General features: G+C 39.8%; 2 protein-coding genes across 7 annotated transcripts in view; both read right to left on the bottom strand.

The window, feature by feature from the left end:
- Positions 1 to 237: 237 nt before the first annotated feature.
- ddx31 (DEAD (Asp-Glu-Ala-Asp) box polypeptide 31) lies at positions 238 to 19,813 on the bottom strand. Of its 3 annotated transcripts, none has more exons than XM_055224335.1 (20): positions 19,567 to 19,781; positions 17,895 to 18,008; positions 16,248 to 16,331; positions 15,188 to 15,492; positions 13,571 to 13,646; positions 13,435 to 13,478; positions 13,295 to 13,365; positions 13,003 to 13,112; positions 12,477 to 12,518; positions 11,103 to 11,167; positions 10,445 to 10,564; positions 10,268 to 10,374; positions 7,670 to 7,896; positions 7,411 to 7,554; positions 6,785 to 6,844; positions 5,239 to 5,289; positions 4,262 to 4,486; positions 3,258 to 3,369; positions 1,990 to 2,233; positions 238 to 464 (listed from the first exon to the last, which is right to left on the bottom strand). In XM_055224335.1, the coding sequence occupies exons 2-20, from the start codon at positions 18,006 to 18,008 to the stop codon at positions 350 to 352; spliced, it is 2,316 nt and encodes a 771-aa protein (XP_055080310.1). In that variant the 5' UTR covers positions 19,567 to 19,781; the 3' UTR covers positions 238 to 349. The 3 variants fall into 3 exon arrangements, with proteins under 3 accessions (XP_055080310.1, XP_055080309.1, XP_033828508.2); XM_055224334.1 differs by having other exon boundaries at positions 247 to 464; positions 19,775 to 19,813; XM_033972617.2 differs by lacking the exon at positions 16,248 to 16,331 and having other exon boundaries at positions 247 to 464; positions 19,775 to 19,813.
- A 3,922-nt stretch (positions 19,814 to 23,735) lies between these two features.
- Positions 23,736 to 24,681, bottom strand: part of LOC117375956 (hamartin-like) — a 30,796-nt gene continuing 29,850 nt past the window's right edge. For all 4 annotated transcript variants that reach the window (XM_055224330.1, XM_055224332.1, XM_055224331.1 and 1 more), the window contains exon 20: positions 23,736 to 24,675. In XM_055224330.1, coding sequence (XP_055080305.1) covers positions 24,114 to 24,675 — 562 coding nt within the window. In that variant the 3' untranslated portion in view covers positions 23,736 to 24,113. The remainder of the gene's footprint in view (positions 24,676 to 24,681) is intronic.

Below are 24,681 nucleotides of genomic sequence, written 5' to 3'. Positions count from 1 at the left end.
ACTGCTAATACAAATACGGTACATTAAAGTATTTTAAAGTAAAAAGTATTTTTTGTTTTCTACGATATTATAATGTAATTTCCTCATCAAAATCATGCTTGAAGAGGTTTTAGATGTTATCCCTGCATGTTTGAGATTATAAAACATGTACAGTGTTTTGTTTTTTTTAAACAAAAATAAAACTTAACATCCCTTCTGTAAGCTGGAATTTGTAAATAAACAACAAATACCAGAAGATCACACACAGACAATATTTATTTTAAAAATCAATTTACAATATTTTTCAGACTCTTCATCACAGCATTCACTAGTCCATAAAGTCCTGTACTAAAACAGAACTAGCCCAGGTCTAAACCAGGTCAGGACTGACCTGAGACTTGGGCCGGTTCTTCTTGGTCTTGGGCTGAAGTCCTGAGTCGAACTCTGAGCGGAGCAGGTCTGAGTACCTGAGAGAGCTACTCCACCTGAATACAACAAACAAACACAGTTAGAAGATCACATTTAATCTAGCTTTAGTTGGAATCATTTATTAGAATATTTCCAATTTTACTCAGAAATCAGTCAATAGCATGTGCAATTTGAGGACATGTTGCACGTAATTTACCAAACCACTAGGAATGCACACATTATCTCTGTTGCAAAACTGATCTGTAAATGAGAGCGTTCAGTACAAAAGTGTGTACCTCTGCTCCTGTGGGTTGTTGAACTGTTGAAGTTTTACTTACCACATTATCAGATAACATTTGGATTAAGGAGCATCTGAAGGAGTCGTGAAAACCAGCGTTATCCTTTTCACTTTGGACTTAAATACACGAAAGCACATGCCTGTGGCATCGGAGCAGTGCAGAGATAAGCATGCACATCGAGTCTCAATCCGAATTTCTGCAGAGTTCTGCAACTCCGCAGTTTCCCCTTTAGGACATGGAACAGTCTCTGTTTTAAAACATGTGAAAGCAGTTTGATGGATAAAAAAAGTTTGTTTTATTACTGCTGCTTTGAAAATATGTCATTAGGTTATCTATTCCTTGTTGGTTGTTTTTAATTTAAATCACTATAGGTGCACAAAATGCAGCAGCTATCCTTTGTAAAATGTTTCCACCAGTTTCTCCACCTCATTATATCATCACACAGCTTTATCTCTCATAGTTCATTTGCATTTTTGCCTCATATTTTGTGCACGTTGGTGAAAATACCCCGTTTTGCATATTCATTCCGTCATAGAAACAAAACCGAGAAATAGCGTCAGGTTTTTCTATAACTTTAGCGTGTTTAGCAGATGAGCAAATGCTTGATAAATGAGACCCTGGTCTTTTCTGTATGCTTTGCTTTTTTCAAACTATATGAGAAAACAATATAGCAATTGTTCGTCCACTTCTTGCACATGGGCCTATATGGGCCCCGTTCAAAGAGTAAAATCAAACCTGGGAGTTGGACCATCAAGAGCATCAAGATACACTGAATTGTATTAAGATATACTGTGTCACATTAAGATACAGGAGAGTTACATTCCTCATTACTTATGATAAATTATATTCTGCATTAATTACTAATTTGTATTTATTATAATTTATTAATTGGGGATGATTGATAACTGTTAGCAGCCAAAATGTTCATGTAGTAGATACAGCAAACAAGATAATATTGAAATAGTTGTTCTGAAGAGATGCAAATTAGAATTTTAAATGGAATTGTGTATATTCATGACACTGATGGAAAGAGTCGATTAGAATCAAGTGCATTTTTTAAACCTCGGACTCTGACTGCTCGGACTTGGACATGGTGCTCTGGATTCTTTCAGATGTGAGAGCATTCCGTTTGCACTTCAAACCCTACTTAACTGAATGTTGCCACTGTTCCTGAGTTTCACCCAACATAGTCGAGATGAACATGTCTCTGTCACCAAATGGCAGCCACATTTCATCATTCTGCCCCAGCACGTGTTGCCACAATACTAAAATAACAACTCCTACTCGTCGTCTCTGCACCCACCTCTTCTTTGTTCCTGCCGCCTCCTTATTCTTCTTCCATGGCTGTGGTTTTCCTGGCCTCTTGTCCTGCCACTTCTCTTGTCTCTTTCCAGCCTTGGCGCTCCTAGTTGCTTCTCCCAGCCCTCGTGGAGCATCCCTCAGGCCAAAGCTCTTGGCAGTGTGTCCCAGATGGAGATGGCGGATGTGGAAGATTTGTTTGAGGTGAGAGGGGTATGAGGTGTAGGCCCGGAGGAAAGACTGCAGAGCTGAGCAGGGACCAGAAATTTGGATAAATAAAAACACGTCCAAAGTAGGAAGTCAAATGGAAAATACGGGCCATAACACCATTATAACACCAACACTATTATAGCAACAAATGTTTACATCAAAATACTCTACACATTTCCATAGCCACGCTCTTATCCTGATTTTGAGCCAGGATCTTAATCACAATATTCTAATCCACAAGTTAGCAACTCCAGAATGTTTTAAGGTTGACAGAAAAAAAGGAGCACCTGTATTAAAAGGACCTATATTACACAACTGATTCATTTGAGCTTTTACTCATGTTCTTATATATATAAATAATGTTGTTAGGCAAGGCAAGGCAAGTTTATTTGTATAGCACAATTCGTACACAAGGTAATTCAAAGTGCACCTCATGTGTTACCTCATCAAAAACATATCCAGAGTTGTATTTTGTTTCATTCACACATTTGGATATAGAAACATGCCTAATAACACAGGAGCACTCAAAGCATTCTGTTCATTGTATTTATGGACTGCAGTTCTAGGTGCAGATGGGTGGAGAGTCCCTACGTCAAGTGGAGGGGTATCCCAGGTTCTTGTTCACGAGTGAGGAAAGGATGGAGCATGACATTAACAGGCAGATTTTCTTTACCACAACCGGACTGACTTCACTGTTGTGATAAAGAAGGAGCTGAGTTGAACGGCAACGCTCTCAATTTACCCATGTTACCTTCCTGCATCAGTTAGAGAGAGGAACTAGATATGCAGGATTTGTGTATTAAACATGTGTGAATGGAACAAAACACAACTCCAGGTATGTTTTTGATGAGGATACAATATTATGAAAGAGCCAAAATTAGCGCAATAAAGACCCTTTACCCAAACTAGCAATATTGGTTTGGAATCAACCTTAAACCAGTTTGCTGTGATGCTGGAATACTACCCACTGTACCCCAACAGTAGTAGTCATAGTATTGGTGGTGGTGGTAGTAGTAGTACTAGTAGTAGTGGTAGTAGTAGTAGTAGTAGTAGTAGTAGTACCTCTCTTGGCGGCACTGAGTCTCTCTGGGTCAGAGTGGACAAAGTTTTCAAACTCCGTCTGTAGAACAGTGGCTCTCTCCTTGATCTCCTGCTCACGAGCCTTGTCTGAACTCTGGGAGAGAAAAACACAGCTCAGAGCCAAGTACTGTAGTCATAGTAATGGTAGTAGTAATAGCAGCAGTCCTTCAATTAATATTGGCAGTGAGGTGTAGGGGTAATTAATAGTAAAAATAATAGTAGTAATGATAGCAATAATCGCTCTCACCTGGCTCTAGCCGTACTAGTACTCATGGTACTACTACTAGTACTAGCAGCTCTGTGAGTGGGAGCAGTTCTCAGTAGTACATGTAATAGTAGTAGTAGTAGTAGTAGTAGTAGTAGTAGTAGTACTAGCAGCTCTTTGAGTGGGAGCAGTTCTCCGTAGTACATGTAATAGTAGTAGTAGTAGTAGTAGTAGTAGCAGCACCTCGCTGTGGTAGTGGCCTCTGCCCTTTTCTGTCATCCTTCAGCAGCACTGACAGCAGCTCTGTGAGTGGGAGCAGTTCTCAGTAGTACATGTAGTAGTAGTAGTAGTAGTAGTAGTAGTACTAGCAGCTCTGTGAGTGGGAGCAGTTCTCAGTAGTACATGTAGTAGTAGTAGTAGTAGTACTAGCAGCTCTGTGAGTGGGAGCGGTTCTCAGTAGTACATGTAATAGTAGTAGTAGTAGTAGTAGTAGTAGTAGTAGTAGTAGCTCTGTGAGTGGGAGCGGTTCTCAGTAGTACATGTAGTAGTAGTAGTAGTAGTAATAGTAGTAGTAGTAGTAGTAGTAGTACTAGCAGCTCTGTGAGTGGGAGCGGTTCTCAGTAGTACATGTAGTAGTAGTAGTAGTAGTAATAGTAGTAGTAGTAGTAGTAGCAGCTCTGTGAGTGGGAGCGGTGAGCTGTGAGCAGTTTGGGGTCTAGGCGGTGCTGGTTGTTGTAGTGGTTCGGTGTAGTACATGTAATAGTTGTTGTAGTAGTAGTACCTGGCTATGGTAGTGTCCTCTCCCCCTGTATCTGTCATCCTTCAGCAGCACTGACAGCAGCTCTGTGAGTGGGAGCGGTTCGGGGTCTAGGCGATGCTGGTTGAGTACTGAGATAAAGCTGGACTCGTGAGGTCCCAGCAGCAGCAGACTGTGCCCACTGTGCCCCGCCCGCGCTGTCCGCCCAGCTCTGTGCACGTATTCTGCCACCGACACTGGGGCTGTGAACTGGGCCAAAGACAATGAGGATTATTATTATTATTATTATTATTATTATTATTATTATTATTATTACACTTTGAAGGGAGGAGCCAACTACACTGAAACTAACACATTTGTTTACAGCTCTGTTTGGCCAGTTCAAGAGACCTAGCTAACAGACAGATATAAGGCAGTGTTCACCAGCAATCTGACCAGAACTGAACAAGCCACCTCACTCGAAAGCATACCAAAAAATACAATTCTGTCAAATGTACAAAAGTTTTAATTTGTTTTTGAGGGGGTAAGAGATTTAAGGATGTGTCTAGATATTAGGGGTGCACTATGTAACTTCTCTGGCTGAGGGACAGTGTGATCGAAATGTGGACACCTGTGAGACCAAACTCCGCCCCTGCAGCCAGGTGTCTGTAATTAGAAACTACTGGTTGTTATCAGTCAATTGCACACACTTTGTGTGCAAATTTATAGTTTGCACTAAAACTACCAAAAATGACTGGGAACAGTGGACAATACTATTGAAAACACCACCAAAATAGTTGATTTAGTATTTAGTTCCACTTTAGCGAACTCCATGAAGTCAAGTGTGTGGTGCCAACAGGGCAAGATAACGTCAGATCTGTGAAGAGGTGACCTCGCTCACAGTAAGAATCGACTTTATTGAAATAAATGAAATTTGGATGCTTTTGACTTTACACTGTGGAACATTCAAGGCAAAGCAGTAAAATCATAGAAACAAGAGAGTTGCAAAAATAAAAATGAACCTGGATGATCCATGAGACTTGAGGCAGATCCAGCCCTCGAGCTGCAACGTCCTGAAACACACAAAGAGTTAGACCATGGCACTGAGCCAAACAGTTTAAATTTACACAATTGTGTGCAAAACAATTAAATTGTGCGAACAGGGGACTAAGAGACATTCAGGTGCTCCTAATAATTTAGCATTATCACTAAATCTTTGCAGCTATAATTGCTAATAAAATGTCCATCATGCATATAACCCTGCCTGGGATCCAGAATACACACTTCCTCAATACTATACAAAGATGTGAGTCTAGTCACCGGTCAATCTTCCCGTTTTTAAATGGGCATGATTGACGGGTGGATTAGCCAATCGGGACAAGCATGGTCTGCACGTATAGAAAAAAATAATAAGGAAAGGGAAACATTGTGGATTTCTACAGAATCAATGCACTAAGCACTAAACTCTGAGGTAAGATCAACTTTCATTTTATTTAAATGAGGGTGAACAATGAGGTCCTTTGTTTCACGTCACTGAAAAAAAGAAATTTGATTGCATGATCACGTTTGACCAGGCCTGAGACTTATGGGGCATGGGGACCATCCCTTCATATATGATTTTGGCAGAAAATGCTACATTGATACAAACCACGTTATTCAGTGATTTAGTCTCCACAGCACAAATAAACATATTTAATGTGGAAAACTACCGAAGCGTCAAAGGAAGGGCGACAGTGACAGATTAAGTTTTATGCTCTGCTCCAGAATATAAAAGCCAAAATACGACATTTCCATGAAAACAAGCAGGAGGCCGTCATCCTCCAGGCCAAATAAGAGTCAGGTTTGTCGAGATGTAAGCATGCTCACAGCAAGGATGAATGCTTTTTTTAAGTTTCTGTGCAATAAAAACAACCAAATGAAAAAAAAAATGCTTCCAGTCCATTTTTGGTCTTAAAAGTTACATACTATGGCTTTAAGGTAGCCACATCAATAAAACATATGCTAGTCTGTGGTGAAGGGACCACAGTTTGTCATAACTGCTGATCTAAAACGAGTGAGTACACGTCCAAACGAATGTATAATATTTTCCAGGCTATTTCTTACCTTGTGCAGTTGAATGCCTCTTCTAGTCTATGCATGCCAATAGGCCTGTAGGACTGCAAGATTAATTGCAACTGAATCTAAATTGCAATTGGAAAATCATAATTGGCTGCAAATGTTCTGAAATGTGACTCTTGTACTAGTTTTTCAGTTCATAGTTCAGTCTTTTTGTCAATTCTTCAGAACACAGGAACACAATCCTATTATTAAAATATAATCATAAACACAATGGTTGTCTGAAGAAGCCAATTCGTACTCGGACTGTGCTATTGCATGCAGCAGGTATCTGATTTCCATTAGGCGCAGAGGTGCCCATGTAAATGTAGTGAGTGTTATTGGGATCTGGGAAATTCAAACCACGGCACCTCAACCGTAGTGCCTGGGTTTACATTTTGACAAATCAGTTTAAATCTAGGCTAGATTATTCAGTTTTCCTGACATGCATGTAAATGTAGATTGTATAGTCACCGTGCACAGCAGAACTCCAGAGCGGGCTTCCGAGAATTGTCCGAACACCTCCATGCGCTCCTGCAATAAATATACACACAATGTACAGTGTGAACTGGAATACAGAACAATACTAGTAATGCATATGGTAATAAGTCATATAAATAATAATGGTTGGAACTGTAGGCATTGAAGACGAAGCTTATTGCACCAGAGCCTTGTACTATGAAGCTCAATTAGAGGGCGGTAACATCGAGGGTTAACTCTGGTGTAGCAGTACTACAAAGTTGGATCTTTTTTTTATCAGGGTACAATTCTTTGGCCGATTAGAGATACTAGATATTAGAGAGTCCAGTTGCTGTGAGTTGAGTGAGCGGCAGGAGAGCGAGAGAAAAGAGAGATGAGGAAATGAATATATATTATAAAATAAACTCAGCTTTGCTGCACATACACTGGACATTTAAAAATAATGCAATCAAAGACTCTGTCATCTGTAAATTAAAAACTTTAGGTAAATCGTCACATTTTTTATATAGTGTTTTTCCACCTTCAAGACATTCAAACCACTTTTAATGATTACTATTCTTAGAAAATAATTAGTAATTTATGTGACAAACTGAACTGCATGTAACAGAACAAGTTCATACCTCCTGCTTCATGTTACCATGGAGACGCAGAAAAGTCAGTGCCTGATTGGTGGAGGGTTTGTTCAGGACGAAGGACAGGAGCCGATGGAGGAACTCGACCACCTCACAACTGGACACAAACACCACCATCTTGTTCTGATTAACCTGAAGCAAAAGAAGTTTATTTTCGTTTTTTCAATGCTATACACCAAGTACTACCTCTAAGTAAGTAAAGATATAATGCACAGATTTATTTATTTCTATATCTTTGCCATCACACCTGACACTTGTCCAGGATGAGCGCAGCAAGGCAGACGAGGCGGACTTTACTGGGGACAATCACAACAAACTGTTTCAGGCCCTCGGGGACAGTGAAGCTCTCTGATTGGACAGCTGTGCTGGGGGAGCTCTCTGATTGGACCGAAGCAGCAGAAAGGGCAGCCTCGCAGTCAGACACCTGGATCGTGACTGGATCGTTCAAACAGACGTCGACCAATCGCATCACTCCTACAAAAGAGGCACAAAAGGTTATATCACTGAGAGGTGGTGCTCAGTAACATTTACTTGAGTAACTTTTTAAAGATATTGTACTTTTCAGAGTGCTGTTCTAGCATACTTTTATTCCTACTTGAGTCATATTTGTATTGAAGTAACAATACCAGTTTTGGTTACTCTTCAAGTGACAAAATGTTTATGTTGACAATATGAAATTATTTGCACATTTATGTTTCTTTCAGCATTCCTTCAGATATGTCTCATTTTTGTGGTTTAAACTTTGGAAATATCAGATTTGTTTCATTATTTAAAAAGGTGTACTACATACATTTTCTGGTGGAAGGGGTTCACCGACTGTCTCCAGAATATTTCACAGTTTTTAAGGTATTTTTTTGCTATTACGTGTGATTGATTAAATACAAGACAGATTCCCTTGAATGTCCAACGTATGACATTAACAAAGTAAAAACAAGCAGGGGGCAGACCACTTTCCAGAAAAAAATTTCACCTTCATATGGTTTTTCCTTCCTACAATGAAATCTAACCTACCTGAATATGACCATCAAAACAAACATGACCACCAGCTAACAGCAAAGAGAAGGCCATATACTAAAGAACACATGAACTAAAACGGACTTTTTTGACCTTATAACCTTATTATAACATTGTTTTCTTGTCAAAAACCTACCTGGAGTTGTATTTTGCTTTATTCACACTTGTTTGATGAATCCTTGCTTAGAAAGCCCGCTTTTAAGTCTCATAAAAAACAAGTAATTTTGAAATCCCCAGTTTTGTGACTTGCTTGTCACAATAACATCGACTTATCATTTATTATATCAAAGCTGGAACAATATATTTTGGGGCTCAAAATCGTTTGTGAACAATTTCTTTGTGGGGTATTTTTGTTTTAATACAATAACATTTGAGCACTAAAAAGGTTAAATAAGTGACTTGGCTTATGGCTAATTATTGGTTAAATTTGTTATGTATTTGTTGCAGCTCATGCCTCTTAATGATACTATTTAAAAATTGACACAAAAAATGTACAAGTTTACAAGGATTATAGTGCATTATTGTTATTGTATCAGTGGCACAAAGTAGTTTTAATATTATTGTTTATTGCAGTATAGCACTACATCACGCTTCAAAATGTGCTATCGTGACAGGCCTAGACATAACGTTAAGGGTCCAGGTCTCCAGGGCTGTTTTTAAGTCCATATTCAGGATGGATTTTAAGTCCATCAAATTGCATTCATTGCAATTGCATGTGTCTGTTAACATGCTGGACAAAGTTGCTAACTTTAGTTATTAGGTGCTTATTGAATAATACACTGCCTACCCAAAAAAAAAAGTTGCCACCAAAAAAAAAGATTGCACACGCCAATATTTCGTTGTTCCGCCTTTAGCTTTGATCACACGTTCGCTGTGGCATTGTTTTGATAATCTTCTGCAATGTCACAAGATTTATTTCCATCCAGTGTTGCATAAATTTTTCACCAAGATGTTGCACTGATGATGGTCGAGTCTGACGCTGCACAAAGCTTCTCCAGCACATCCCAAAGATTCTCAATGGGGTTAAGGTCTGGACTCTGTGTGAAAATGACGTCTCATGCTCCTGAACCACTCTGTCACAATTTGAGCCCGATGAATCCTGGCATTGTCATCTTGGATTATGCCCGTGCCATCAGGGAAGAAAAAATCCATTGATGGAATAACCTGGTCATTCAGTATATTCAGGTGTCTGCTGATCTCATTCTTTGAGCACAGACTGTTGCTGAACATAGAGTAATTATTCGATAGGAGGCACGTACCTATTAGCTTAGTTAAATCCAGGCAGTGTAATTTCCTTACTGCCAGTAGACAGCGTCCCACTTCCGGTACTGGAACACACCTCTAGGGACAAGGTGTCCATCGTGTTTCCATGTTTGCCATAGTTGTGGTTGGCTGCTCTTGTGGCTGACTGGCTAGTTTTAAAACTTAAAAAAAAAATTTTATCTTAAATTTTGTACTTAATATTTTGAAAAGTGCAGTTTGTGCTGTACAAATGACAGAAGTCAAGTTGTTTTTCCTGTATCCATGGATGCAACAGGCTTTCTACACCAACAGAAATATCTGTCTCTGACACTGGATCTAATGACGCTAACTGTTGGACTGCACAGACTTTTGAGCTTTTTGTATCATTATTATATTTTACTGCTCAATAAGCTTAAATTGTCCCTCAAGGACAAATAAAGTGATATCAATTGATTGATAGTGAGAAGAAGTCAGTATTTAAAGTTGTAAAATTTGAGCAAAAAGGCACTCAGGAGCATGCTTAAAGGCCAATAACAGTACAAACAGTGCATATCTGCAAAACAAATCTCCTGCTGGTAGACAGCAGTACCTTGGAATATGGTGGCTGACAGGAGGACATTCTGTCTTTTGGATCCAGACGAGTTTAAAGAGTTCATGATCACCGTGAGGTCCTTCTCGAAGCCCAGGTCCAACATCCTGCACCACATGAACAATAAACATCAAAACCCAATGAAAGTAACATGCAAATGTACTGCGTGCACTTCACCTGTCTGCCTCGTCCAGCACCAGCCAGCAGAGGGAGCTGAAGGCCAGGCTCAGGGTGTTCTTGATGTGATCCACCAAACGGCCTGGAGTCGCTACCAGGATGTTCACGCCTTTGCGCAGCCTGGAAATTTACACACATGGAAAGAATTTAATGTCATTTTGCTGATAAAGATGAGATATTTTACTTCTGTGGGTATTAACTGCTAACACATAAAACATAACATTTTCAAAACAATAAAAAGGTAATATTGTAATTTAAATATGCTATAAATATATATGTAAGTTTCAATTTCATTTTTGAGTCTGCCCTCTCTTTGCTCTCTGCACTGAGTCACTCCCCCTTCAGAGCACTGTCACATCACAATTAGCATCTCATTAATGAAATTACTGCATATCGCATCAGGTCGTGGTATATTTGTTTCGCATCATGCTTTTGTACATTTATGGAACTGCTAACTGTAAAGAGGGTTTGAATAAGGCTTGGGAGAGATCACTAGATTACTGAAACATGCAGGGATGACATCTAAAACCTCTTCAGGCATGGTTTTGATAAGGGAACAAAGTAACAATGTAGAAAGCTTAAAACAATAACAACAATTGTACATAATACCCCCTCTAAAAGAAAAAAAAACACAACAAAAAACAGAAATGATCCAGACCTGGCCTTCTCCGCCTTCCTCTTCTCTCCCCCCATCAGCACTCCAGGCACAATCCACATGAATGGCTGAACACAAATGTACAGTTATTGATTAGGAATGGAACAAGTTCTCAGACCACGAGATCTTGCAAGACCAAACTACCATGAGACTACACACGCGGGAAAACCGATCTCACGAGATTTGATCCTCCGTCTTTACATTTGGCGTGGGCATGAGAGGGTTACGCCTCGCTCAAGCTCTGGAAAGTTATGCATCTTTGTGTGGAGGACACTTTGAGCTAAAGCTGCTCAAAGACTTGGAGTCAACATATTCAGCTAGAGAACACTTTAAAAAGGTCCTATATTACGTGAAATTTACTCTTGTGAGCTTTAACCCATGTTATACCTCAACAAAAATATACCTGGAGTTGTGTTTTGTTTCATTCACAGATGTTTGAGGACTATATCCCCAAAGCTCAAAATGCTCTGTTCCACCTTTTGATGTCATGTAGTGGTAAAATAAATTAACAGCTTCCTTTTACCTTTTGTTAAGTAGAGACTGGCAATTCCACTGGCAATGATTCTAGTGAAGGTGTATCAAGTTTAAAATCACAGCGGAGCAAAAACGTGTGAGTGACATAAATCCACAACTCCATGTTTTGATGAGGAAACAACATTATATAAGTAGACCACAAAAAAGCTAAATATGGGCCTTTTAAAGAAGGGCTATTGTGCTTGTATCTGCTATATAGTTATAATCGATGTAACTTGGACATTTTTAATCGCAATATTAATCATAAAATGACTTTATATAAGAAATAAAACATCACAACAAAAAAATGAAATTGTCAGCAGCTCCTAGCGGACTTTTTTTTTTAAATTTATAACAAAATTACTATGCCTACAAGTATCACCGAAAATAAAATAGAAGAACAAAGTTAGTACAGACCAGTGGTGGTGAAAACGGGGGTTGATCTGCAATATCGCATTTTGAAAATAAGTTATTAAAGATTGCTCAAACATGCATGAATCACACCTAATCCAATTTGGTCTGATTAAATGGTGAAGGGAAACAATTATAATATGTTTAACCACTCTGAAAAGAAGATTGCAGAATGGGTCTGGCCAGTTTTAACTTTGTAGTACTGCTGCAAAAAAATTGTGCAATATCGTGCAAAAATATAATCAAATATATGTGTGTCTGATTCAGTTAATCGACACATAAAAATACATCTGCAATACATCATATAAAAAATAAACAAATTAAAAATCATGTGACTAATATTGTATTGCATTGTATTGATCCAATTGTTGTACGCGGCGCATCATGTCATAGTTCTGTCCGTTATTAACACATACCGTTAATGAAACCACTTTATGCTTTTTCCATTCTCACCTTTAGAAGCTTCTGCAAAGTGTGGAAGGTCTGAAGAGCCAACTGCAAACAGGCCAAAGGTTTAGCATAAAAGTTATGGTTAAAAGGTGCACTACATTTTCAGACCATTTGTTTGTGGAGATGTTATTGATATGAGCTAGAATGTTCCACAGTATAATGTTAAATGTCTCCACCTCCATGGGGCCAAGCAGGACAAGTTTTAGGTCAAATTTGGGCAAAGGAGTTTTGAGCAAAAAAAAAAAAGCCAACTATAATGAAATAACTGCAAGACAAATGAGTTTAATGGTATATTGTGGAACATTCAGGGCACAGCAATAACAAGCAGAACACCAGAAACCAACCGGAAAGGTTACATAATGCATTTTTAAGGCACACTTCAATGTGTTTTTAATTTGTCCTTTGCATCTGACCAATCCATCTCTTTTTTATCTATAGATGAATGTATAAATAATCTGAGGCAAGGTTTGAAAACAGATTAAATCTGGTCAGTATTTGTATGTTTGGGTAGTTTAGAAGTAGTAGTTACCTCTCTGGTGGGGACCAAGATGAGAGCCAAAGGGCCCTGGGACCGGTGGACTTTGGACTGACGAGACTGAAGACTCTGTACCAGGGGGACGGCATATGACAGGGTCTTTCCTGCACCACACAGAGCATACACATTTACAGTGTCATGGGGAGCACAAGAATTTATACTAAAGCTCAGCCTCCCAGATGAAACAGTAGTCAGTCGTCCCTGGGTCAGTCCCTGGTTTAGATCTGTGGATTAGTCCCCGGTTTAGATCCTTGGGTTTAGTTCTTGGTTTAGCTCAGGTACTAACCTGATCCTGTCTGGGACCTGACCACAGCATCTCGCCCCGACATCAGCAACGGGATAGTCCTCTGCTGCACACTGAGGGACAGGAAATGAGATGAAAAAAGAACAAGAAATGGACAAAAACAAACAAATCCTGGTTCAGACCTGGTCATAGTGGACACATTCAGGACTTTATTCAGCGTTGCTACCTGTAATAATCACGGGAGAAGTATGTTACAATTAGCCAATCAGAGCAGATGAGTGTTTAAATGAGCTGATCAGAGCGAAAACGGCGTGTTACCAGATGGGGATGAAGGTCCAGATCCTCAAAAGATGAACTACTGAAGACTTCCTCCTTCAACTGAGACACAGACGATCTGAGAAGACAAGGACAGGAGACGCAGAGAGAGGAACCAAGGAGAGAGAAGACAAGGGGAAAGGATGCAAGGAGAAATGAGACCATGAGAGAGGAGAGGAGAAGAGAGAGGAGAAGACAAGGGTGGAGAGAGCAAAAACAGCAACCAAGGAGAGAGGAAACAAGGAGAGGGCAACCAAGGAGAGAAGAAACAAGGAGAGGGCAACCACGGAGAGGGCAACCACGGAGAGGGCAACCACGGAGAGGGCAACCACGGAGAGGGCAACCACGGAGAGGGCAACCACGGAGAGGGCAACCACGGAGAGGGCAACCAAGGAGAGGGCAACCAAGGAGAGGGCAACCAAGGAGAGAGGAAACAAGGAGAGGGCAACCAAGGAGAGAAGAAACAAGGAGAGGGCAACCACGGAGAGGGCAACCACGGAGAGGGCAACCACGGAGAGGGCAACCACGGAGAGGGCAACCACGGAGAGGGCAACCACGGAGAGGGCAAACAAGGAGAGAGGAAACAAGGAGAGAGGAAACAAGGAGAGGGGCAACAAGGAGAGGGGCAACAAGGAGAGAGGAAACAAGGAGAGAGGAAACAAGGAGAGAGGAAACAAGGAGAGGGCAACCAAGGAGAGAAGAAACAAGGAGAGGGCAACCACGGAGAGGGCAACCACGGAGAGGGCAACCACGGAGAGGGCAACCACGGAGAGGGCAACCACGGAGAGGGCAACCAAGGAGAGGGCAACCAAGGAGAGGGCAACCAAGGAGAGGGCAACCAAGGAGAGGGCAACCAAGGAGAGAGGAAACAAGAAGAGAGGAAACAAGGAGAGGGCAACCAAGGAGTGGGCAACCACGGAGAGGGCAACCAAGGAGAGAGGAAACAAGGAGAGAGGAAACAAGGAGAGAGGAAACAAGGAGAGAGGAAACAAGGAGAGAGGAAACAAGGAGAGAGGAAACAAGGAGAGAGGAAACAAGGAGAGGGCAACCAAGGAGAGGGCAACCAAGGAGAGAAGAAACCAGAAGAGAGCAACCAAGGAGAGAAGAAACAAGAAGAGAGCAACCAAGGAGAGGGCAACCACGGAGAGGGCAACCAAGGAGAGAGGAAACAAGGAGAGAGGAAACCAAGGAGAGAGGAAACAAGGAGAGAGGAAACAAGGAGAGGGCAACCAAGGAGAGAGGAAACAAGGAGAGAGGAAACCAAGGAGAGAGGAAACAAGGAGAGAGCAACCAAGGAGAGGGCAACCAAGGAGAGGGCAACCAAGGAGAGAGGAAACCAAGGAGAGAGGAAACCAAGGAGAGAGGAAACCAAGGAGAGAGGAAACCAAGGAGAGAGGAAACCAGGAGAGAGGAAACAAGGAGAGGGCAACCAAGGAGAGAGGAAACAAGAAGAGAGGAAACAAGAAGAGAGCAACCAAGGAGAGGGCAACCAAGGAGAGGGCAACCGAGGAGAGAGGAAACAAGAAGAGAGCAACCAAGGAGAGAGGAGGCAAGAGATTTTTGTATTTTATGAAAAAGTATTTATTTCAGTTTAAAATTTTGCCTGAAAGTGTATCTGACCTTTGTATGACGGGGATCTCGGGGTTGTGCTTGAACAGGGAGGATGTCTTGAAGGATCCTTTGGTTGTCTCGTTGTCTCCTTCCTTCTCGTCTCCTGTGTCATCTCCTCTGCCTTTGCCTGTGTCCTCGTCTGCTACAACTCCCTCCTTTTTGTCCTTCACCAATCTGTCCTTCAGCTTTTTCTTTCTGATTTTAACCGGTTTATCCTCGCTTCCCATGTCCTCACTTCCTGCATCCTTGTCTCCTCCTTCCTTCTTCCTCCGCTTCTGTGGTTTTGTAGAGGTGCTGTCATCAGGGGGCGGGGCCTAAACCATCAGAAGACATATTACAAATCTTACAAGACCAAGGTGGGCAGTTTGTAACCCATACCATCCCTGGGGCAAGACACATCACTCACAATGACATGAGTGAGTGACTAGTAGAGTTATCTAGATCGCATTTTAAACACACCCTGAAGAATCATCATCAGAAAACTAAAGTAAAAGAAGACTAAATAGACTGGTACATACCCCTGGACCACTATGGAACCTACATGGACGACTGAGGGATGGCACAGCTATAAGGCCACATGGTAATATAAAAGAAAGTACTACCATTTAAAACAATTGTGGTACTGGTATTGAATCTATCCCTTAATATCAAAATAGAGTTTTAAGTAGTGTTGTCACGTTAATAAAATTTCAAAGTGCATCCAGAAGAACTGAAAAACTCTGAAATATGATCTGTCATAGTATTTTAGACAGATGTATGATCAAAGAATCACCTCTCAGAACATGTTTGTACACATCCGAACGACAGGGTTAGCAGCTTTAATGCAGAATAAGACAGGAGATTTAGTTCTTTGTGGAGGAAATTATGGCGCTTTAAAAAATTGCTCATTTCAATCGCAAATTAAATTACAATTTGAATGGCTGCTATTAATCTTGTAGCCCTCGTCGTAACTTGCCACGAATGAGTGAAAGCAGTGAAAAAAATAACATAATAAACAAAAATCAAATCTGACAGTCCAAAAAGCACTATATCACACCATAATACGCAGAGAAAACAGGTGACCTCTGACCTTTGCTGGAGGAAGTTCAGGGATGACTTCTGGTGTGATTACATGGAGCGATGCTGATTGTCGTTGGAGACGCCGTTGCCTTTTCTAAACAAACCAGAAAAAATAAATAAATACAAAAACAAATAATTCAACAAGAAAATTCGTTTAACGTTTAAAGAGGGGGTATTATGCAAGATCGATCCAATTCTTCATAAATATACAAAAGAATGTTACAAACTTGTACACAGCAAGTTGACAAACCTGATGCGATGTGCAGTAATTTCATTAGTGGAACGCACGCTGACTGTGTTATGATAGTGCTCTGAAGGGGGAGTGACTTAGTAACTTAGTAACTTTTTTGGCTGAGGTGCACATATATACAGAGCTTTCAGATCAGCTCAGGTACGTCGGGGAGTTGTACATGTTGATTTGATGATGGACTATAAACCAGCCTTTATGTGCCAACAGAAGCACATGATAGTGAGCAAGTAATCTGTACAGTATACAACTAAAGGCTCATTTGGATATAAAAAAGAGCTATTTCACTGAGGAGTGAAGCTGTGACAACTAAGCTAAAAATATCAGCTTTCAGTGCAGCTGGTACAAGCTTTAAGGTGGCACCATTTCAAAAATAACATCGAATTGTGTTTTGTTCATTGTATTGAGATTTTTATTATAGAGATTTATCATTTCAAATCACTAATCCATTCACAGTGCATAATTTAACCTGGAAGCAAGAACATTTGAGAGGAAAATGCATTCCTAAACAAAAAATCCAATCTTAAATAACATAATAAATTAATAATTGCTCAAATGAAGTAGTACTTGTCTTCATTTAAGTACATTTTAGTTTAAATCTTAAAATAAGATTTGCCAATAGAAGAAGCACAAAATGTTTTGTTTTACTTAAAATAAAATAAAAAATAAAAAAGCATTTTCTCATCTGAAATGAGACAAATGCTACTTCACTTGAAATAAGACAAAAAAACTCCTTGTTCTATTGGCAAATATTAAGGTAAGATGTAAAAAAGCTGTGAAAATGCACTCAAATCGAGACAAATTTCCAGTGTGTTTCTTTACATTTTGAAGTGTGTGTGTTTGTAAATATATATTTGTTTTGACCCATACCACTTGTTTTGACTGTATTTTATATACAAATATACATTATATATTGTGTTTTGATATTATATATAAATGTACAGTAATAGAGCAGCTGCAGATACAGATTCCTCTCAGTGTGAGTTTTCAGTTGAGCCTCACTGATGTCTGTGGTTGAAACTTTCAAAAGTTATTGCATTTCTTCCAAACGTTCTCCAAATGTCTTCATTTGGATAGATTTGGAGAGGCCTGGACTTGATAAAATGAGTGTAAAACTCTCGTTTTTACAGGTATTGACCTCAAATTTGAAATGTGGGTGGTCAACAAGATTTTCATTTGAGATATAGTGTATTTTTGTCCCCAGCTCCTACTGCAGCTTTCTACACCTTCATTTTAACAAAAAAATGTTGGCGATGATGAGAAAAATAATTTTTTATGTGTGATCCAAAGTGTATAAATGCTCAGCAGACAAACTTTGTGGTTTGACAACTGTCAGTTTAAATTGCAGTTTGATTGTGATTAATTGTACAGACCTTATAAGCAGTTTGGTTTACACTGAAAATTACTGACCAGAGTCCACTTGTCCTGGGTAGATCCTGGTCTCTTCCTCTGAATCCTGCTCCAGTCCTGGCTTGAGATCGGTTCAGTGGAGATGTTCAGACAAAGATTATCCTCTGGTGACATCTGTAAACAACATACACCATTTACTAGAATTTATTTACTCATTTATTGTTTCTCATTCTGTCTCTGCTGCCTTTTACATTAAATGCATATGACAGGTTAGAATACTCATTTCACAAAACAGTTAACGTGATTACATTTAAAGAGGGGGTATTTTACTTCTATGAGGTATTAACTGCTAACACATAACATATTTAGATCACCAGGTTACCTTTGAAAATGCTATATTCACAGAAAACAACATGTTAACAAGTTTAACAAGTTTTATTTTTGTTTTTGATGCTCTGAGTCTTTCAGAGCACGACCACGACACAATCAGCATGGATCCCACTAATGAAACGACGGCACATCCCATCAGGCTTGTGAAGTTGCTGTGTACAGTTTTGTATCAACCTTTTGTATATATTTATGGAGAAATGTCTTGTGGGAGCATGAGTGGCACAGGCTTGGGGGCTGAACACTGGACAGATCTGAATAGGGCCTGGGAGAGATTGATAAAATACTCAAACATGCCTGGATGACATCTAAAACCCCTTCAGTCATGTTTTCAATGAGGGCACATCTCAAATTTTGTCATATGCACTTACAGAGTTATATAGTAGTTGTTTTGCAGAGGAAATAACCAAATTGGGCATTTTCAGAATATCATAATTTCATCATATTTCATAATCCAGTAAATCTGTATAATGTCTTTTACAAGTTTTAATATCATATAGGGCTGTGCAAAATAAATAAATAAATACATAAAACATGTCAATTAATCAAATTTGAAGTTCAAATCTATTTGTTTGGAATTTTTTTTATGTTCCCCACCATCTTCCATTGGAAATTGCATTGAAAATGCAAGAAAAACAGTTCAGTTCAGTCACAGGGACCAAAATCAGCACAGGGCCATTCAGCGCTGACCGCTCTGAAATCAGTGGCATAAAATTAAATGTTGGGGCTGCATGTTTAATGCAATACTTTATTTTATCTCATTCATTAAAATACTTCCCCCAACGGCCAACTGGTTAAATATGACCACAATCTCTTCAGTTTAGACCATTTTCTGTAGTTTTCAGAACATTTTTTAGTGGAGAGGAAAAATAAATAAATAAATAATCAAATGAAAATAATCTTTTTTTTTGAGAATTTTCAGGCAAAATCCCCCAGGGCCTAATATCATGCATACTTTGTGGGGCAGAAACAGTGAGACAAAAGTTGGACATATTAGAGAAAAACATCACCAAGCCAAGGTGTCAAAAAGTAGTAAAAGTAGTAATTAGACAGTAGTTGCAGTTGTAATACTTCATCATGCGTAGTCAATGATTATTTGCCGTGGTAGTACTAGTAGTTGGTTCTTTCATTTTGTATGGTTGTAGTAGTACTAGTAGTAGTACTTCACCCTGTATACTCTCCTTTTGGACTAGCCTTTCGTTGTAATAACAGTAGTAAAATAAAAATACCAAATGTAAGAGTTTAGAGTAGTAGTCTCCTTAATAATATTTAGAAAGCAGTAGCAGTTTTAATAAGCTTCTACTCGTAGTCTGTGTAATAATAATAAATTGCTAAACGTCTTTACCTTGACACAGGCTCCACGCGCACAGCCCGGTGCTCACGTGCGCAGGTTTACGTTGGCTCACGCGCCTCTGGTGAAGTGTCCTCGCGCTGACAGTTGCTACAGTTCACAGCAGCGGAGCACATACATTATAATACATTATAATAACGCAACAGTCACATAAAACCTTGTTCAATCGTGCACAAACTACTCCGAGGACTGCGGAACTCACGTGGAGATATTTCCGCATACGTCATATAGATCCCACCCCCCTCACGCGCAGCTGACCAATCAAGAGCCCGTGATGCTATTGGAAAAATAATAACGCTCTTGATGAATAATAATCTATTTGCGAAGACTGGTGCCTTGTGAAAACAAAAATATGTATTATTTGCTACAACAGACATGGACAGGACAGAGTCCAGACCTGAACTGACCACAGACGAGCAGCGTCCCAAGAAAGTCTCTCTCTACGACGGAGTATAAGAGTCAGTTAACCCTCTGATGCATGAATTATGAAAGCCTTGGTCAAGATTTTTTTCTGAAGTGTTTTTATTCTTCTCAGGACATGAAACCACATTGTGAACTGTCTGTAAAAATGAATTAACTTGTGTTCTATTGTAAATATACAAACACACGTTTCTTTTTATGCTCTGAAAAACAGGAATCAGGAATCTGGAAAAGTGGCAAAATCCAAAATGAGAGCAAGCAGACGGGTAACAGGGATGCAAAAACAGAGCTGGAACATTCACGTTTTACACGTGGACGGTCTGGCTCCGAGTGTAGTCTGCCGAGTCTTATACCCACAGCAGGTGAGGGTGATTGCGCTGATGAGCTCCAGGTGTGAGCAGAGGGAGTCAGAGACTCCGCCCAGCTCCAGACAGACAGGTGAGGAGTGTAGAGAGTACAGGAGGGTAGCAACAAACAGACATCATGACAATGCACCATGAAATACTGTGTCTTTTATCCCACCATCACCGCAGTATCATCAGTATAAGTACTTTGAAGTGACACTGCAAGTATTTCAGTTTGTTTAGTCGGAGGAACCAAACAGATTTGGAGGAAATTGCTTTATCTGAACAAAATGCTCCAAATTCTTCATAACGCACTGGTCACTCATTCATGCACAGCAGACTATATTCTCATAAAAATACGACTTTATTCTCGTAGTACTATGACTTTATTCTCGTAGTATTACGTCTTTAATGTCGAAATACTACGACTTTATTCTCACAGCGCCTGCATAATTTATTTTATTTAACTGACCCTTATATCTCTCAGCATTTATACCAGAATTACAAAGCTACATACATATTGAAGGGTATATCCAGTAATAAAGTTTCTTCTGCATCACACATATATATCAAAACACTGAATGCATATATTAGTTTGAATAAAGCTTCTTAGGTGCACTGCAGGTATATATCAAAACAGTGAATTCATATATTGGTTTGAACACTGTTTTAATGCTTTAGCACTGAAATCATACATTTCATTATAATAGTTCTCTTTAAAAGCAGCAGGGGCAGTTTTTACAGGTAAAACATAGAGTTTTCTGTAATATTGGGACAGACCCTTCACACATGCCAATGTTCAGTCACAGATCAAATGCATTTACACAAACATATGACAAGAATACTTTCTTCACAACATGAATACAGATACATTTCCATTACACTTTCTCCTTTTGATTATTTATTAATCAAACTTCATCACAAACAGAACATGCAGAGAAAGGTTAACTGTTGTTAAGTGTTGATCCAAACACAGTTTGTGTAGATCATATGTGTCAAACTCAAGGCCCAAGGTATGACTCTCTTAAATTTATCAAGAGATACACAGTTACACAGCCATATTTTTTACATCTATAGAAACAAAAGAAAAAAATTTGCAATATTTGTAACTTGAGTAACTAATTAATTCAGGAACAGTTAATTAACAAGTTGAAAGTAGTTGGATGTATTTTACATTACATCTTGCCCTTTGAGGCTCTTGGTGTAAATGAAGTCAGTTCCTTTAGTTTGTTGATTAAGATGGAGACAAATTCAACAGTTCACTTTTGAGGAGCATTGTTGTTTAGTTCAGTTTGTCCATATCCAATATGATCTTTAGTCACAAGATGAGCTGTTCAGTTAAACTGTTTCCGTCACCTGTTCCTCTCTCTCTGACCACACATGGCTGTAGTCTCTGCACACAGCTCGCCATCTCTCTGGCCACAGCTCGTCTCTAGAGTCGAGCTTCTGGCCTTGTGCTGATCTTCAAGGCTGAGGTTGGGGACACAAGGCACAGTTTGAGTTCTTTTGAGTCACATAAAAAGACGTGAATGGCTGAACTTTTCTGAAGTTTTCCTCCAGTGACAGTTGTGAAACAGAAGTTTCATTTTGTGAATGACAAAACTGTTATTTCAAATGAACTTGTAAAGAAAAAGAAGAGAAATTATGCAGCATTCGCATCTCCTGTTAAAAAAACTAAGATAAATTTAAGAAAAAAAATAAAGGAATCTACCAGCTTTGAAAAGGCCTTCATTTAGTTTTTAAGATGGCTCATTAAAACTTTGGGAATTGCTAGAATTGTGTTTCTTCTTTCCAATTACAATTGGAGTGTTTTGGTTCCAGCTGGACTTCTCAAATGTCATTAAACTCATTACAGTGATGAGGCAAAACACAAAACTCTGTACACACACATATATATACATGCATTCGCTGTGGCTTTGTTTTAATAAAGCTTCTGTAATGTCACAACATTTTTTCCATGCAGTGCTGCATTCTACAAACTTGAACTTGATCTGCAAATGATGGATGTGCATTAGCCTACCCCTGCTCATGAGAGTGGATCTCTCTTTCAGTGTGGTTTTCTTTGAGATTTCTTTTTTCCCCACAGGGTTTTTTGAGTTTTTCCTTGCCAAGAAGGAGGGTCTAAGGATTTTCCAGCTAGTTACAACTAGATGTGAATTTCACCCAGTGACTGTTAGATAATTAATCATAATGACTCTTAAACTTTACTCTGGAGAATAAATTCAAGTAGGTTCCAATGTTAGATATTATGCAAAGTGTAGCACAACTAAACTCATGTTCACCTTTAGTCCGTTTGCTTTTTCCTATACATTATGCATCTCAGACCTAATCTGTGGCGTATGTGATGTTCCCTCATAATAGCTCTGCTGGATTATCAGATAGTTATTATGTTAAAACACATGGATCAGGGGCGGGGCTAGTGACTGGAGCCCAGCAGGGGCATCACAGGGAAGGGGAAGGGCTTTTTTTTGCATTTCAATAGTGGCTTTCAGGTGCTTTCCTTTTGATGGCTTGGCTCCCCAGTTGGATTTCAGTTCTCCTTTAAGTTTTAACATAGAACTTTCTGTGAGATGGGGACAGAGTGAGTGTGTGAAAGTGTCTACAGTGTAATACAATATAAGGATCACACTGCAGAGAACATTCTGAACAGTGTGACAGCAGCAGGTAGGACAAATCTCTCCACAGTGCACACATCCAGCAGGGGGCAGTAACACTCATTGTCCAGCTTAGACATCTGCTCTTCTGTCCCAATTCCCAGATGTGGTCCAAGACTGACATGGACTTCTGGAGGACATTGTCGAACTTCTTCTCCCCTGATTCTACAAATGTTTTTTCACAAATGATGAAAACATGTAAATCACCAGACATGTGCTAGAGCGGAGTTCTTTTTATTTTCACAGTTTAACACGGGACAGTGAAAGTTAGAAACTTCAGTGAGAAACAACAAGATACAGTGAGCAGCAGCATTGTAAACACCCAAAATGAACTGGAGTTTTGCTAAAAATAAACAGACAAAAATTCCAACAAATTCCCAACAAATAACACTTCTGATTGGTGCGTTATTTTTGTAAGATTTTTTTTTTTTTTTTTTTAAATAGTTATTGGCTCTGTTCTCTTTTAGTTTTTTTTTTTTTTTTTTTTTTAATTCTAGGTGGGTAACTCCATCTACTGAAGAAAACTGTCACCTGTATTATTTGGGCTAAAATGATCCCTGATTATATTTCCGTACTGAAAGAGACATCTTGTGCAAATTGTTTTGCTATTTTAACTATGCTATAACACCGTCCCATTGTAACTAGACCTGGACTAAAACGTATTTCCAGAGATGGTGGGCATTTGTGCACTAAGACGGAAAACAATCTGTCAGTACGCCATGTGTTAAAATGACTGATTCTTCAGACAAAAACATTCCATGTTAACCCAAGGATAACAGAGTTTAAGCATCATGAGGTTGTGCGGACATTTTTAATACCTGGTTCATTCAAAGGTTTTGGTTTGAGACAAAAAAGACGTTTAAGGCACTTTCCATGTAACTTAGCAGCTGGTTTTGTCAGTCCTGGTTTAAATCTGGTTTAAACCTGGTTAATTCCTAGTGTTGTCAATGAGAACTGAGTCCAGTTTTAGTCCTAGATTTCCTACCTTTTCCTAATCTGTATTGGAGATGGCGTTAGACCTGATATAGTCTTAGATCAGTCCAGTTTTTGTCCTGTTTGTCAATATTTTTGTTCACTCTTTGGATTCCCTGATCGAGACCAACCCAGATCCCAGTCAGTCTGGTCAAGACTCGTTGTAGTCCATGAGACTAAGCTCCAGTCTCCGCTGTCGAACTGCCAGCGTGAGGTCACTGTGGGCGGGTCCTGGTCTGCTGTTTCGACCAATTGCAGCCCAGTTCTGAGGTTGGTTTGGTGGACTTGCAGCCAATAGCATTTCTTCCTGTACTTCCTCTGCTTCCTCCTCTAGCCCCGCCTCCTCTGAACTGTGATTGGCTGCTTGCTCTGATTGTCGACTAGGATGGGCTTGTTGCTCTTTTTGTGGGGCATTGGTTGGCTTCTCTTCTTGTCCTGCCCCCACTGGATTGTCATTGGCTGTTCCCTCAGATACCACACTGTGATTGGCTTCTTTTGACTCAAATGTGACATGACTCTCTACTTCCTCCTCTAGGCTGTGATTGGTTGTTTCTTTTGTTTCTGGGCTCTGATTGGCTGGACCAAACAGTCGCCGTGCTTCCCGTTCGAGGAAGGAGCCCACAGTTAGTGGAGACTCGATGGGAGGAGAGTACAGAGGCTGCAGCTTGGCGTTAGCACTGTTAGCGATGTTGACAGAAGCCGAGGGCTGGGGCCTGAAG

The sequence above is a fragment of the Periophthalmus magnuspinnatus genome, chromosome 9, assembly GCF_009829125.3.
Source record: "Periophthalmus magnuspinnatus isolate fPerMag1 chromosome 9, fPerMag1.2.pri, whole genome shotgun sequence".
In the NCBI taxonomy this organism is placed as follows: Eukaryota; Metazoa; Chordata; class Actinopteri; order Gobiiformes; family Gobiidae; genus Periophthalmus; species Periophthalmus magnuspinnatus.
Note: the sequence above shows the minus strand (reverse complement) of the source record. Positions and strands in the feature narration are given on the sequence as shown.

What these genes read in the sequence shown, in the direction of transcription:
- ddx31 (XM_055224334.1), bottom strand. An exon ending in GTCAGCCACCATATTCCAAG is followed by an intron (nt 7,897 to 10,267) that starts GTACTGCTGTCT and finishes CCTCTTTTGTAG; the next exon opens with GAGTGATGCGATTGGTCGAC. An exon ending in GAGGACACTACCATAGCCAG is followed by an intron (nt 3,370 to 4,261) that starts GTACTACTACTA and finishes TTTCTCTCCCAG; the next exon opens with AGTTCAGACAAGGCTCGTGA.